Source organism: Hemitrygon akajei, chromosome 7 (assembly GCF_048418815.1).
Source record: "Hemitrygon akajei chromosome 7, sHemAka1.3, whole genome shotgun sequence".
In the NCBI taxonomy this organism is placed as follows: domain Eukaryota; kingdom Metazoa; phylum Chordata; class Chondrichthyes; order Myliobatiformes; family Dasyatidae; genus Hemitrygon; species Hemitrygon akajei.
The window spans coordinates 179154102-179169918 of NC_133130.1; the positions used below are offsets into that span (position 1 = coordinate 179154102).

The 15817-nt window shown below is 40.3% G+C and overlaps 1 protein-coding gene across 1 annotated transcript in view; it reads right to left on the bottom strand.

Annotated features, from left to right (window-relative positions):
* The window catches only part of nup188 (nucleoporin 188), a 117329-nt gene that overhangs the window by 72077 nt on the left and 29435 nt on the right, over positions 1-15817 (bottom strand). The window contains exons 12-17 of the mRNA XM_073052718.1: positions 13757-13846; positions 12013-12078; positions 11016-11135; positions 5350-5476; positions 1378-1533; positions 254-380 (exon numbers count right to left, since the gene is read on the bottom strand). Coding sequence (XP_072908819.1) covers positions 254-380; positions 1378-1533; positions 5350-5476; positions 11016-11135; positions 12013-12078; positions 13757-13846 — 686 coding nt within the window. The remainder of the gene's footprint in view (positions 1-253; positions 381-1377; positions 1534-5349; positions 5477-11015; positions 11136-12012; positions 12079-13756; positions 13847-15817) is intronic.

Below are 15817 nucleotides of genomic sequence, written 5' to 3' on the forward strand. Positions count from 1 at the left end.
ATACAAGATATGAATAGCTATTGCATAATTGGGTTCTTAACTACAGGCAAGTTGTTTTTAGATTAAATTTACACTCTAAAATATAAATAACAACATTAATGTCATTGTGGAATTTTTTCTGTCCTCTTTTTGAATTTTGATTAGATTATGACTACATCATTTAATTTATTATGCAACTACATGTACTGTCAATACCACAGAGGAGAACAAGTTTCACTCTCAGTTCCATGAATAAATTTTTGAACATTCTTACCTCTGAATTAACATGTATAAGCGTGAAGTAATTGGCAGCAGACAATCTGTAATGGACCAATCTGTGCTGACGATTTTATGCACCACATCAATGATAGGTTTGACCTTTTGGCAATGAAGGAGAACATCTGGTACAAAAACAACACGAAATTGTACATAGAATCTATTGATGAGCAATTAAAGGATTTTATTATTTAAAAGCTAATGCAAGATTTGAATGCTACCAGACAGAAAACAGCACAACATAGGAACAAGCAGATCTTTTTATTTCCAGCATATTTATGTGTCTATCTAAAGGCCTCTTAAGTGTTACTATTCTATCAACTTCTATCACTACCCTTCACAGCCCGTTATGGCAGCTGCTATTCTCTGTCTAAAAACCTTGCCCTTCATAACTCCTTTAAACTATTCCCCTCTCATCTTAAATGCCTGTTCTCTAGTAAAATAACATTTCTCCCCTAGGAGCAAAGATTCTGTCTACTCCATAATTTTACTGGTTCTCCCCTTAGCCTCTGCAGAGAAAATTGAAGTTTGTCCAACCTCCTTATAGCTCACACTCTGTAATCCAGCCACCTTCCTGGTAAGCCTCTTCTGATAAAATAAACAACTTAAATTAAATTAGTGGAGATACCCTCCAGCTTTAAATTATGCCATGCAAATGTACCACCTTAAAGGGAACAAAACATTTATGTCAATTGGTAGCAATAACTTGCAAAATATTTGTAGTTCCTTCAGCTGGACTTAAGCAAACAAGCCCATCAATTACATAATTCGGCAGTGGGCTGTTGAAATATTTAAGCAACACAGACAGATATCACAAATAGTTCATGTGAAAATGCTTTATAAACAACCATAACTCATTAAAAATTGATAACTTGAAGAAACTCCACAGAAAAATCACTGAAATTATATAAATACCACAGTGAAACAGGCACAATAAAAGGACACTATAAAGCGAGAATTAAGCAACCATGAAGAATAGCTTACACACCTGTGCCAGCCAACAAGGCATTTTAGTGGTCTATATTGATTAACAAAATGTAAATGCAGACATTTCCACCCTGCAAATGAACAGAGGTAATTAAAAGTGTGAATAGCTGTGATGCACAGCAACTGGCAGCTTACCTGCTGTTGAAACCACATGGAGCAGCATTTCAATCTCACAAGTGAAAATTGTCCAGGCACTGTACGAGTAATGCCAACGCACAAGGTAACCCTGCGCTGTAGGCATCACAGTTCCATACGTACCCTGTGGCATACGTATATTGGCCTTTCCAGATCCTAAAATTAGATCAAATAAAAACAAATATGCAATGACATTTTTAATATTATGAAAAGGAAAATATAGTGTCCATTATAGACAATAGGTGCAGAAGTAGACCATTCGGCCCTTCGAGCCTGCATAGCCATTCTGAGATCATGGCTGATCATCTACTATCAATACCCGGTTCCTGCCTTGTCCCCATATCCCTTGATTCCCCTATCCATAAAATACCTATCTAGCTCCTTCCTGAAAGCATCCAGAGAATTGGCCTCCACTACCTTCCAAGACAGTGCATTCCAGACCCCCACAACTCTCTGGGAGAAGAAGTTTTTCCTTAACTCTGTCCGGTGCGGGCAACGGAGCGGGAGTAAGGAGTGCTTGTGATCGACAGACGACTGGAGATCGGAAGATCGGAGGATCAGCTGTTGTAGGTAGGCTGAGACCCTCGGACCTACCTGGAGAGTACCTGAGGAGGAAGGTAAAGTTGCGCAAGCGGGGGTGACGTCAGCGGCAAGCACGGGCTTTAAAAAGCGGCCCACTTTCAGGAGCGGGCAGCGGAGTGCGCAGGAGCAGAGTGCTGGGCTTTGGTTCAGCGGGCTTCGGCGCAAGAGGACTTCGGCAAGAAGAAATCAGTGAGCCTGAGTACGTGCTTTTCATTTATTCTGACTAATCTGGGATCAGGTAATGGGGGAGACAGTTAGAGCAGTGGTGTGCTCCGTATGCAGTATGTGGGAGGTCAGGGTCAACATAGTTGTCCCTGATGACCACACCTGCAATAGGTGCATCCAGCTGCAGCTTCTATCAGACCGAGGTAGGGAATTGGAGCAGGAGCTGGATGAACTACGGATCATTCGGGAGGCAGAGGCAGAGATAGATAAGAGTTATCGGGAGGTAGTCACACCGAAAAGACAGGAGGTAGGCAAATGGGTGACAGTCAAGAGAGGCAGGGGGAGCAGACAGAGAGAGAAGAGCACCCCTGTGGCCGTTCCCATCAAAAATAAGTATACCGTTTTGGATACTGTTGGTGGGGATGACCTACCAGGAACAAGCTGCAGTGGTCCTGTCTCTGGCACTGAGGATGGACCCTCGACTAGGAAGGGGAGGAGGGAAAAGAAGAGAGCGGTATTGATAGGGGATTCTATAGTCAGGGGGGGCGGATAGGAGATTTTGTGGGGAAGATCGGGAGTCTCGGATGGTATGTTGCTTCCCTGGTGCCGGGGTCCGAGACATCTCAGATCGGGTGCAGGTTATTCTCGAGAGGGAGGGCAAGAATCCAGATGTTGTGGTCCATGTAGGGACCAACGACGTGGGTAGGATGAGTGAGGGGGTCCTGCGTAGGGAGTTCAGGGAGTTAGGTGCGAAGCTGAAGAGCAGGACCTCCAGGGTAACAATCTCAGGATTGCTACCTGTGCCACGTGCGAGTGAGGCAAGGAACAGAAAGATTATAAAGATTAATACGTGGCTGAGAGGATTGTGCAGGAGGGAGGGCTTCAGGTTTGTAGATAATTGGGCTTTGTTCCAGGGAAGGTGGGATCTGTTCCGAAGGGACGGTTTACACCTGAACTGAAGCGGTGCTAACATTCTTGCAGGGAAGTTTGCTAGTGCTTCTTGGGGGGGGCGGGGGGGGGGGGTTTAAACTAAATTTGCAGGGGGCGGGGATCCAGAATGTGAGAGAGGATAGCGAGAGGAAGAATAAAGGACAGGTGGGGACTACACGGTTCCAGAATATTAAGTGTATAGTAGAGAAAGGTGAGGCGGAACAAGTGATAAGGAGGACACATGTACAGAAGGATGGTCTGACGGAACATGGAGTTAAATGTGTTGAAAGAATAAGTAAATTTAGGAAGGACAACAAAATTCTAGGGGCATATAGCCCGATGGGAGTTCGGGGAGCTGGGTTAAGCACAATAGGCAGCGATTCAAACAGAGAGAGGAGAAATGGGCTAAAAATTCTATATCTGAATGCACGAAGTGTCAGAAATAAGGCGGTTGAGCTTATGACAGTATATTCCTCCTTAATTTCATTTACTTTGGCATCGAATGTAGGCTCATCAAGGATAGCAATTTTGCCGCTTTACCAACTTTTTCTTGCATCTTTTATATTTCAAATCTTATTTTCTAAAATAGAAAAGGGCAACAAAGTAGCATAGCACTTAGCACAATTGCTTTATAGCACCAGTGATCACTGATCAGGGTTAAATTCTTGCCATTGTCTGGAATGAGTTTGTACACTCACCCTATGATGGAGTGGATATCTTTAAAATGCTCCAGTTTCCTTCCACATTCCAGGCATTCAGGTTAGGGTTGATAGGTTGTGGACATGTAGTGTTGGTGTTGGAAACATGGTGACACATGTGGGATGCTCCTAGCACATCCTCAGACTGTCGGTCATTGACACAACTGACACATTTCACTATGTTTCGATGTACATATGATAATAGTCTTTAAACCTCTAAGTTCTTTAATATTTAAAGATCTTAAGGGTATCCAGTCTATAACTGCAATAACATGGTGCAGTTTAGCTATAAAACAGGCAAAGGAATGTGATAACCAAGGAGAAGCACAACAGTCAATCCATTTACCCAGTTTCTTAACTTACTTAACTTGCCCATCAGCCTTATTAGGGCTTAGGCCACTGCCAGCAGCTCATCAGAGATTCTTCCTTCTCCCAGGAACGAGGTCTCTGAAGCTTCTGTGAGCATTTCTATAGCACTGGGCTTTTATGGGATGGGTTTGCTAAAACCATGCCCAACCCGCCAGGATTGGGATTGTCCATGGCAGAGCATTCAAGCAATTAAACTTACTGTGAAACTTTACTTCTGCTTTCAGTGCAATTTACACATTATTCCTATGCTAAATGACCACTTGTCATTTAAACTTGAGCAGTGAACCAGTAATTACAACTAATTAAACAAAATAGAGATGCAGAATCAGCTGATGTGTTGTAAGTGTATGATGTGGGAGTTGGTAGGCCACATCTGCAGCAAGTGCTGCCAGCTTGGGAAATCAGGCTCAAAGATGATGACCTAGAATCTGAGCTTCAAACTCTGCAACACATCAGGGAGGGAGAGTGTTACCTTGACACTGTATTTCAAGAGGCAGTTACACCCATTAGATTAAATTTGATCTATGGTGAGGGAGAAGAGAGTGTGACTGTGAAGTGGGAGGGGAGGGGTGTTCCAAGATGTAGCGCTGGAAGAGCCTCAGCCCTTGAGCTTGCCCAACAGGTCTGAAAATCTTACTTCACAACAGTGAAGGCTGAAGGATAAACAATTAAAAAGTGGAATAAAAAAAGTTAATAACCTCTGAACTGCTACCCAAAACCAGTACAAATTGACACGTGGGTCAATAAGATTAGAGTTAAATGCATGACTCAAAGATTAGTGTGGGAGAAGTGGGTTTGAACTGATGTAACATTGGCACCAGTTTTGGGGAAGGAAGGAACTGTTCTGATGAGACAGGCTCCACCCGAACCTCTAACATCAGGGGTTCCCAAACTTTTTTTCAATACTATGGACCAATACCATTAAGGGGTCTGTGAACCCCAAGTTGGGAACCCCCGATCAACATCATGCTACTATAATTATTATCAAACTATGTATGGATACGAGAGGCAGGGTTTTACACAGAGAGTGGTAGTTGCATGAATGAAAGAAAAATGGAGGCAATGTGGGAAGGAAGGGTTAGATTGATCTTGGAACAAGTTAAAGGGTTGGCACAACATCATGGACTGTACTGAGCTGCAATGTTCTATGTACCTTAGAGGGAAAATAAATATAAAGGGCAGGAGTTACATGTGGTTTTTATACTCTGTAAGATTATATTAAACTTACCAAGAGGATAAAGTAGTTTTGGTGTTTGCCTTCTCCACTGGGTTTCATCCTCATGTGAAAGTATATCATTTGGTTTGAGCTTGTATAATTCCGTATAACAAGACATTTTGTCCAAAAAGCTGTAAACCTTCAACAGAACATAAAAATTAGACCATAAACCCAACTGGAAGGCATTACCATAACAGAAGCAAATTCAGACTGCAGTATTGAAACAGGTGCTGGATATGGATCTGAATGGCAGGAATTTGTAAGACTAATGAAGGAAGTGTGATACGAGCTGGAATGCCCTTACTCAGAGTTATATAGGCTTGATAAGACAAATACCTTCTTCCATGCCATTTTGTGATTCTATGACCACTTTGAGAAACTAAGGACTTGCTGTTAATATTCTGCATCAACCGACTAACGAAATAAGTTTCATTATCTTCTCATAAACACTTCCCACTACAACTCCATGCAATTTCTATCTGTTACAAGACCATAATTACTTGCAGAAGTGGGTCATCCAGCTTTTTTCTACTGTTCATCAAAATAATAACCCTACTATAATTTCATTTCTCTTAAGTATAATTTCCCTCCTTAATCTTCAGAAATTCATCACCCAGTTCAAATGAATATATGAATGAGCCTCCAAAGCATCACAGGATAGAAAATACCAAAAGGTTTACCACCCTCTGAATGAAGTAATCTCTCTCCATTTCCATCCTTAAATGCCTTATTTCAAGACTGTGACCCCTGGCTGTACACTCATTAAGCTGGAAAATGTCCTCCCTGCATCTTTATCAAATATAAAAATTTCTTATGAGATCACGTCTCACATTTAGTTCTCATACGTAGGAATCATAGACTACTACAGCACAGAAACAGACCCTTTGGCCCATCCTGTCCATGCCAAACTATTACTCTGCTTAGTGGCATCTATCAAAGCCTTCTATACCCCTCTCATTCATGTCCTATACAAATTTCTCTTAAATACTGGAATCAAACCTGCATCCACTACTTTGAATGAGAGCTCGTTTCACACACTCACCAGCCTCTGAATGGAAAAAGTTCCCCTTCAAATTCACCTTAAACATTTTACCTTTCACCCAATGACTTCTAGTTCTAGTCTCACCCAAACCTCAGTTTAAAAAAAAAAGCCTGCTCATTTACTCTTTCTATACCCGATAGTTTTGCATACCACTATCAAATCTCCCCTCATTCTTCTACGCTCTGGGGAATGCAGTCCTAACCTATTCAGCATTTCCCAACTCCTGTACTCAATTGGTTTATGAAGGTCAACTGTGCCAAGAGCTTTCTTTACATCCCTATCAACCTGTGACATCACTTTCATGCAATTATGGATCTGTATTCCAAGAACCCTCTCTTCTTCAGCACTCAGTGCCTTACCGTTCATCATATACATCCTCTTCTGGTTTGTCTTCCCAAAGTGCAACACCTTATGCGTCTGCTTTAAATACCATCGGCTATTTTTCAGTCCATTGTTCCAAATGACTGTCCACTACACCACCAATCTTAGTGTCATGCACTAATTTGCCGATCCAGTTTATATTATCATCCAGATCATTGATAACAGGGAAACCCAATTTCCCTCGGGATCAATAAAGTATGTCTGCCTGTCTGTCAATGACAAACAACAACTGACCTAGCAGCAGTCCATGGAGCACACCACACCCCTAGTCAAAGGCCACCAATCAGAGAGGCAACCATCCACTATCAATCGTAAGCTTCTCCCATAAAGCCAATGTCTAAGTTAATTTACAACCTCATCTTGAATGCCAACCGCCTGAACCTTCTTGACCAACCTCCCATGCAGAGACTTGTCAAGGGCCTTGCTAAAGTCCATGTAGACAACATCCACTGCCTTGCCTTCATCAACTTTCCTGGTAATTGCTCAAAAAACTCTGTAAGATTGGTTACACATGATCCACCATGTACAAAGCCATGATGACTATCCCTAATCAGTCCCCATCTATCCAAATACTTATATATTGCATCCCTTAGAATACCTTCCAAAACTTACCCACTACTGATGTCAGGTTATCATTATAACCACAACCTTTAAATAATTGAGGTATTTTTGAATGAAATTCTTAAATTTAGAAATAGTAACAGAAGATTTTACAGTGAAAATAATGGGAAATTATTTTTGATTTTACACCTATTTGTTTACTTAAACATCTCCAAAAAGATGTTTACCCTTATACAGGTCTTCAACCTGTTTTACTAGAGGCTATTATACATTAAGTTCTCCCCTCCCTTTCTCTCTTTTCCCATTCTGGCTCTCGTCTCATCCCTTTTCTTCTTACCTCCCTCTGATTCCCCTCCATTTTCCCTTTCTTCCATGGCCAACTATGTTCTCCTATTTGATGCCTCTTTCGACAGCTTGTTACCTTTTCCACCTATCACTTCACAACCTCTTACTTCACCCCCAACCACCTACCTACCTTCCCCCTCACCTGGCTTCACCTATCACCTACCAGCTTGTACTCCTTTCCCTCCCCCTCCCCTTTCTTACTCTGGCTTCTGCCCCCTTCCCTTCCAATCCTGATGAAAAGGCTCAGCCTGAAGCTTTTGGCAGTTTATTCCCCTGCACAGATGTGCCTGACTTGCTGAGCTCCCCCAGCATTTTGTTAACCAATGCACCAAAAGCTACTTATTTCAAAAGTAGAGTGTGCACATGATTGGACCATTATGATTTACTGGCTTTCAGTTTCACTGACTTGTCTATTACTGTCAAAAATAAAATCCTTCTGTCATTTATTAAGTCTTGCTAGACTTTTGATTCTCTTGTGTTTCTGCCAGATATTTTGTGTATCCTTACAGACACAGGGTAATTGGTTAATTCCTTTGCCTTTTTTTTATTTACTGTATTATTCTCCCATTTCTACAAAAAAGGACCTAATTTTAGAAAACACTTTTTTGAGAGTACCTGTGGAAGCTCTGACAATCCGTTTTTGTTTCCTGCCAGGTTATTCCCATGTTCTAGGTTTCTCTTCTTTATTAATTTCTTGCTCCTTCTTTGCTGGGTTCCAAAATGTTTCCTGACATAACGTTTCCTGACATAACGTTCCCTAAATGATCCAATTCCCAAAGCTCCTTGGCCCTCCTTTGTTACATTCCAGAAGGTTCCAGCATTAGAAGAGGCCTACTGCTCTTCCTCATCACTTTGCAAGGCGTGCTCTTTGATTTGTTAATTTATCCTGCTTCCAGAAAAGCATTGTGTTGCAACTTATTATCACTAATTTAAATTGCCAAATATGGAGATCAAAGTAGTTCTAAATGCATCTTGTTTCCTCATTTCTAACATCTCCTCTCAATTTTTCCAGCCCATGTTGTTTCTTAGCTGCAGTCAAACTGGTTCAACACCATAATCTGCTGAGCCAAGATTGTGTCTCATTACTCATAATTTATAGCTCTACATCACCTTTCCCTTTTCATGCTGTTCTTTAAAGAATCATATTGCAATTAGCTGTAGTACTTAGAAATGTAATGAAAGAGTTAAAAACAGATTATTTTTTTTAAAAACTTGGAATGGTGTTGTCCACTCACAGTCCTTATAATGAGCAGGCATGTTAGAAAGATAAGCGACGGTTTTGATTCATGAGGTCTGTGAGGCCTTGAAGAACAAAGATATAATGTGACAATTTGTTTTTCAGCGATTGCTAAACCATTTTGGTTGGCAAAATAAAACCTTGACCAATAAGCTAATTTGTTTTTCAGTAAAAAGCAAGATAAGTTCAGCTGATAATGTAAAATCCTCCTTATACACTAATCATTAACACCAACCATGCTGAGCTAATTCCTTTGCGAAACTGGCGACTGCCTTGGTCTGCTTCATGCACCCATGCTAATTTAAGTTAATTTTAATCAACTTTGCCTCCAACTTCCACTCTGACCTTAAATTTACTTGAACCATTTGACACCTCCCTCCCCTTTCTCAATATCTCTGTCTCCAGCTCTGGAGACGGACTGTCTACTGACGTCTTTTATAAACCCACCGATTGCCATTGCTATCTTGACTATATACCTTCCCATCCTGTCTCCTGTAAAAATGCCATTGACTTATCTCAGTCCCTTTGTCTTGGCCACATCTGTTCCTAGGATGAGACTTTTCTTTCCAGGATATCAGAAATATCCTCCTTCTTCAACGAACAGGGTTTCTCTTCCTCCATTACCTTCACACACATCTCCTCCATTTCCCGGACATATGCATTCACCTCATCTTCCTGCCGCCTTACAGTGATTGAGTTCCTCTTGTCCTCACCTACCACCCCAGGAGCCTTCGCATCTAACACTTCATTTTCTGCAACTTCCACCATCTTCAAAGGCATCCTACCACCAAGCACAACTTTGCCTCCTGCTCCCCAACTCTCTGCCTTCCACTAATCTCTCCTCCTGGCACTTATCCCTGCAAGCAGAGGAAGTGCTACACTTGCCCATTCACCTCCGCCCTCATGTCCAGTCAGGACCCCTAACAATCCTTCTAGGTGAGGCAACACTTCATCTGCAAATCTGTTGGGATGTCTACTATATTCAGTGCTCCTGATTCAGCCTCCTCTACATTGGTGAGACCTATCATAAATTGGGGGATCATATTATCAAGCACCTCCGCTCCAACCACAAAAAGTGGAAGTGGCCAAGCATTTTAATTCCTATTCCCATTCTGACATGTCAGAACACTGCCTCTTCTTCTGCCATGATAAGAAACACCACATGTACATTTGGGTAACCTCCAACCTGATGGCATTACTGTCGATTTCTCCTTCCAGTAAAAAATATCCCTCCCTCTTCCCTCTTCTTCTATTCCCCACTCTAGCCTCTTACCCCTTCCCACCTGCCTATCACCTCTCCGGCACCCCTCCTCCTTTCCCTTTTTCCATGGTCCATTCTCCTTGCTTATTAGATTCCTTCTTCTACAGCCCTTTACCTTTCCCACCCATCTGGCTTCACCCATCACCTTCTAGCATTCCTTCTCCCCTCCCCCCACCTTTTTATTCTGATATCTTTTCCATTCCTTTCTCAACCTGAAGAAGGGTCTCGGCCCCAAATGTCAATTTCATTTCAACAGATGCGGCCTGACATGCTGAGCTCCTCCAACATTTTGTGTGTTGCTTTGGATTTCCAGCATCTGCAGAATTTCTTGTGCCTATCATTAAGAAATAGCTTTAGAATTGTAGCTGACTGGTATGCACAGATTTGAAAAGGAAGCATGGGCTTTCTTGATTATGCAAGTGTGAGCAGCGAGTAAGCTCACCGAACTACTGTCCTCTGAACGGAATCGCAACTGGTGTCAAGGACCTCCCAGGTTCTCTACACCAGTTGTCATAAATTGGAACCCTCGATGACCTGAAGGATGTGACACTAGCTGCTGTATCAATTATTCTGTACACCATTTTAGACTTATTATCTTGTTAATCCTTTGCATCACTTACGGGTCTTGTTATTTTATTAATTATTTTACACATTATTTTAGACTTAGTGTTTTGTATATCTATGTTTTTTTATCATTTACTATACTCTTGATAAAATATTCAGAGCAAAATTAAAGTGTTCCTTCTCCCTTATTGATCAGAATCCTCAAAACCTGCTTATTATTCCCTTACAAGGGTACAAATAAAATATAGAATTATTTTGGAATCTCTTTCCTCAAAATAAAAAAATACCTTTTTAGCTGTGCTTTTGTCCGATATAAGTGCCGACAGCAGCTGCAGCAGTGGTGCCATAGACTGTGGGAACATTCCACAATTGTTGTCCAACAACACAGCAAGACCTGTTGTGGGTTCCTTTATTAAAAAAGGAATCACACACAAGGAGAATCAGAACCTGTATTAAACATTATGAATACTGGCAAATCATAACTGATTTTTATCAAACAGTCCTTAAAATCTTCACTCAATATATTTTCACACAGCAACAATCCTGGTTCCACAAAGAGCTAAAAACTTTATGAAATGAATGCTTGAATCTAATATATGGAGTGAAAGGAATAAGGTGCCTCAAAACTAACAGTATTCATTTCTCAACTGGCTTCTAAAATACTCTTAGATTTTTGCTGATCAGTAAGAATCATAGAGGGGGAAAATACAAAAATTACCAGGATGCCAACCTAGCACCTGCATAACATGAGAATATTACTAGTCCATCAACCCAATGGTTCCAACTATGTTCAGCATTTGCCTTTTCTAACGATGTTAGGAGGGCTTAAGTATAAACCTACTGCAAGATATTTAAAAAATCATAAAGTAAAGATTAAAGCAATTCTCAACTTCCACAGTTTCAGAGTACAAAAAATAACTTTAGAATCTTACACTGGAATGGGTCATCAGCTAAGACATGATGAAAAGGTGAAGATACACCCATCACCCTGGCAGCAGGATATATTCCATAATAAGCAAATGCTATTTACTTTAATGAAAGATTTAAAAATAGCTCTTTTTCAACAGCTATAAATTATCAATTATTTCAATCACACAATTAATATAAAAAGTTTGCTACATCAGCTGTGGAATTGATAATAACATCTAGCATGTCATTTCCAAAGTAAACAAAATGATACTATTACCTACTAGAAACTCCTTGTCCACAAACAGGTAACTTTATAACCCATTGGAAAAGACCAATGTCTTTTTTGCTTAGGTAAACATAAAGTGATGTACTCACTGTATCCCAAAAAAGTTCTGCCAGACTTGGGGCTGCAAACACCTCACAGGCCAGGTTAATCAAGTGCTGGAAAAGAGTAAAAAAAAAGATTACGTTAAATTTCTGGAAAGTACACTAAGCATATACAGAGACTCAGCAACAAAATATGCTGCCAAAGTACATCTTCTCCAAGAGGAGCACAACCTTGTCGTGGTTTGGAGGCTTGCATGCCTTGATGACCTGGAAAGCTATGCTGGCTGGAGTCAGGGTCTTATACTTTGGCTCTTGGTAGGGTCGGCTATGCCGAACAGGTCAAAGGGTAGAGGCCAGACTAAAAGTGGTCCACCAGACCTCCAGGTTCTGGGGTTCCACTCACTGTTAACAACCGTAACTGGTCAAAGAAAACCGTTAAGGAAACAACAACAAAGAATCCTTCTGCATCTGAGTGTGACAGTATTCCTAAGTCTCCACCCAGGACTTTCATGGCTGACAATAGTGAAAACTGAGAGGAACAATGAAGGAAACCCTGAACATCACCAACAAGACCAAGACCAAAATTGGTTTCAGACAGAGAAAGATGGAGGACCTTCATTGCTGACCTGAACACCAGCAGGAGTAAAGGACAGTATATAAGCACTAATAGATGTGAACAGCAGCAACTTGTTATTTTTAATAAACAATTTAAATGGGAAAAAATATCAGAATGACTTTGTGGCTTGTATCTCAAATAAAAGTCAATACAAAGTCAAAGGGCAGACAGGCAACTGAATAAAAACTCAGTTAGTTATTAGGATCACCTTAAAGGAGGAAAAAACAAACCAAAAAGGCCAAGGAAAGGAAATGATAGATCCTTAAACCTTTGCAGCTGAACGTACAACCAAAATGGGAGGAACCCAATTTGGAGGGGATCAGGAAGCAAAAGTTGGAACTGTACATTAAAGCAATTTGATTACCTCCAAGTACATTTAAATACTGGATGAAAGGTAGTATCATTCTTTTAAGCAGACCACTGCTAGTTTCTTAATTCAAAATAATTCCAAAAAATTGTTTCTAATCCTTAATCTAGGGCAAACATGTGACAATTTTATCATTAATAGGAATAATAATATTGCTGGTTACTTGAAAAGCTTGTATTCTTCCTTATATGTTCCTTTTGAAGAATCTTATTTGGGAGTCTCTCTGCTTATACTAGTGGAAAAGCTAAATGGTCATCTGCTATTTTGAACTTCACTGGCATGTCAAGGACCAGAGAAGGATGGAACATACCAGCATAACACAGTGATGAAGCATTGTTTTGATTTCTTACAGATTCTACTCCTACACCAAGAAAATAATCATCCAATACCTAAATATTCACAAGAAAGACATTGTCTACTAATTCAGCCCCATCTAGGGGTGAGTTACCTGGAACCAGGCATAGACAATGACTTTACCTGATCAGGTAAAAAAATTAAGACAGACTGTGAAGAAAATACTGAAGTTTATTCTCATATTTAAACAAAAGTACACTGGTATTCAATTATTTTTATGGCAGTCAGCAATATAAATCAGATATTTTGTTCACTACATGAAACAAACTTATTAGTCAATGTTGCAAGCAAGGTAAAGTCATCAGGCAATTAACTTCAAAAGATAATGGAGCAGGCAAAATAAAGTCCAGTTTTAAATCTATAATCTACTTTGTCTTAATATCACTTTTACAATCAGGAAGTTAGTTACTAGTAAGATGCTAATTTCAACTATCAACGGTCAACACATTTAGTACCTGTTGATCTCCCAAAGTTTCTTCCTCAAAAGATGTTAAGACAAATGAGAGAAGTCCATAGATGCACATTCGTGCAGTACTTGCTGTACACTGAAACACATACAATCACAAGTCTGAGGCAGAAGTCAATGTTCTGTGTAAAACAAGCAATACACAAACCAATACATAGAAAATAATGAAAGCACAAGAGTCTGCAGATTTTGGAATCTGAAGCAATGAACAAGCCGTTGAGCATCATCGATCAAATGAAAGAATTGTCGAAACTGACCCAACTTTGCCATAGATGGTCCCAAGCCTGGCTGCGAAAGGAGGGTTGGACATGCGGCTAACAAACCCAATCCATAAAAACCTAGAGCTACAGAAACACCAACAGAAGCTCCAGAGATCTCATCCCAGGGAGAGGAAGACTGAAGATGGGCTATACTTGGAAATAATTTGAAAGACTGGCCCAAGACAACGGACTCTGGTGAGCTGCTGTCAGTGGCATATGTGCCAGTAAGAGTAATGGGCCTAAGAAAATGCAGCTCAACCCAGCAGACTGAAAGTAATGGGTGCAGATCCAATGAAAAGATTAAAACTATACAAATGAATGAGGAATCAGATTTGCATGGTATGTTTTCCTCCTCTCATCCCAGAGCATAACTTTGAAAGAAATCTCTTTTCCCAACAAGCCTTTACACCAAACTCACTTCTACTTTTCAGTATGTCCTTCATACCATACTTGAAAAATGTACTTTCAAATATCTAGACCCCAGCTTTGAAGTTCTTCCTCAAAAACTTGACAGCATGTGCCTACAATATTCACCTTAAAAGCGATCGCTTTGAAAAGACTTCAATCACCTAAACAAATATTTCAATTTCGCTTACACTTTAATAGAACACTGAAATGGCTTGTGACATTTCACTTTATTAAAGCTGTAATATAAACACAAGCTGTCACTGATGAAATTACACTCAATATTATTCCAGTTTACTTATTCTGCAAGCGTAAACTGGTTCCTCATTCTGCTTAAATCTGTCTACTCAGTTCTCCTAGTTATTTTCTCAAATAGTTTACTTCAAGAGGTTTTCCTAATATCAGAAGATTGAATAAGATTATGATGCAAAGAATATAGCTGGGTTCGGTTTAATCACATGCAAGATATTTTAATAATTAGAAATTATGTTGCAAAGATTGTTCTTCACTGTATTAGTGGTGTCATTAGGAATGATGTTGCTCTGCACCATCTTTACTAAGTCATGATGGCTTTTCGAAGACCATTTAGATTCTTAGAATTTGGGGGCCCATCCCAAATTTCTTCAACGGTCTGAAGTGAAAGAGGCACTATTGTGCTTTTTTCACCACACAGCCGGTATGTACAGACTACGTGAGATCCTTGGTGATGTGTATGCCGAGGAACTTAAGCTGTTCACCTTCTCAACCCCAAATCCATTGACGACAATAGGGGTTAACTTGTCTCCATTCCTCCTGTAGTCCACAACCAGCTCCTCTGTCTTTGCGACATTGAGGGAGAGGTTGTTTTAAGGGATTATAATGGGCATTAAGGGTTAGAAAAATTTCATAAACACTAGCTTTATTTTTCACTCGTACATTGAAACATACAGTGAAATATTCATTTGCATCAAATCAGTGAGGATTGTGCTGAGCAGAAAGTGTCGCCATGCTTCTGACTCCAAAAAAAAATGCTCATAAATAACTAACCCTAATTGTACATCTTTGGAATGTGGAAGAAACTGGAGCACCCAGAGGAAACTCACATGGTCACGCAGAGAATATACAAACTCCTTATAGACAGTTTCAGGAAACAAACCCCAATCTTACAGCTGGCGCTGTAATAGCATTATGCTAACCACTACACTACAGTGACAACATTCATTTTACAATAATGTATTAAACATATGAGTACATTTGAATGGCCAGACATCTGATTTTTGCTCTGATTATTGTTGTCATCTTGCAGATCAATAATGGTTCTGCAAACCTCACACAATCTTCACATGCCAACATGAACCCAAGATCAATCCAGTAAACCTGCAAGCTTCCTTGAAAAATGATGTTGC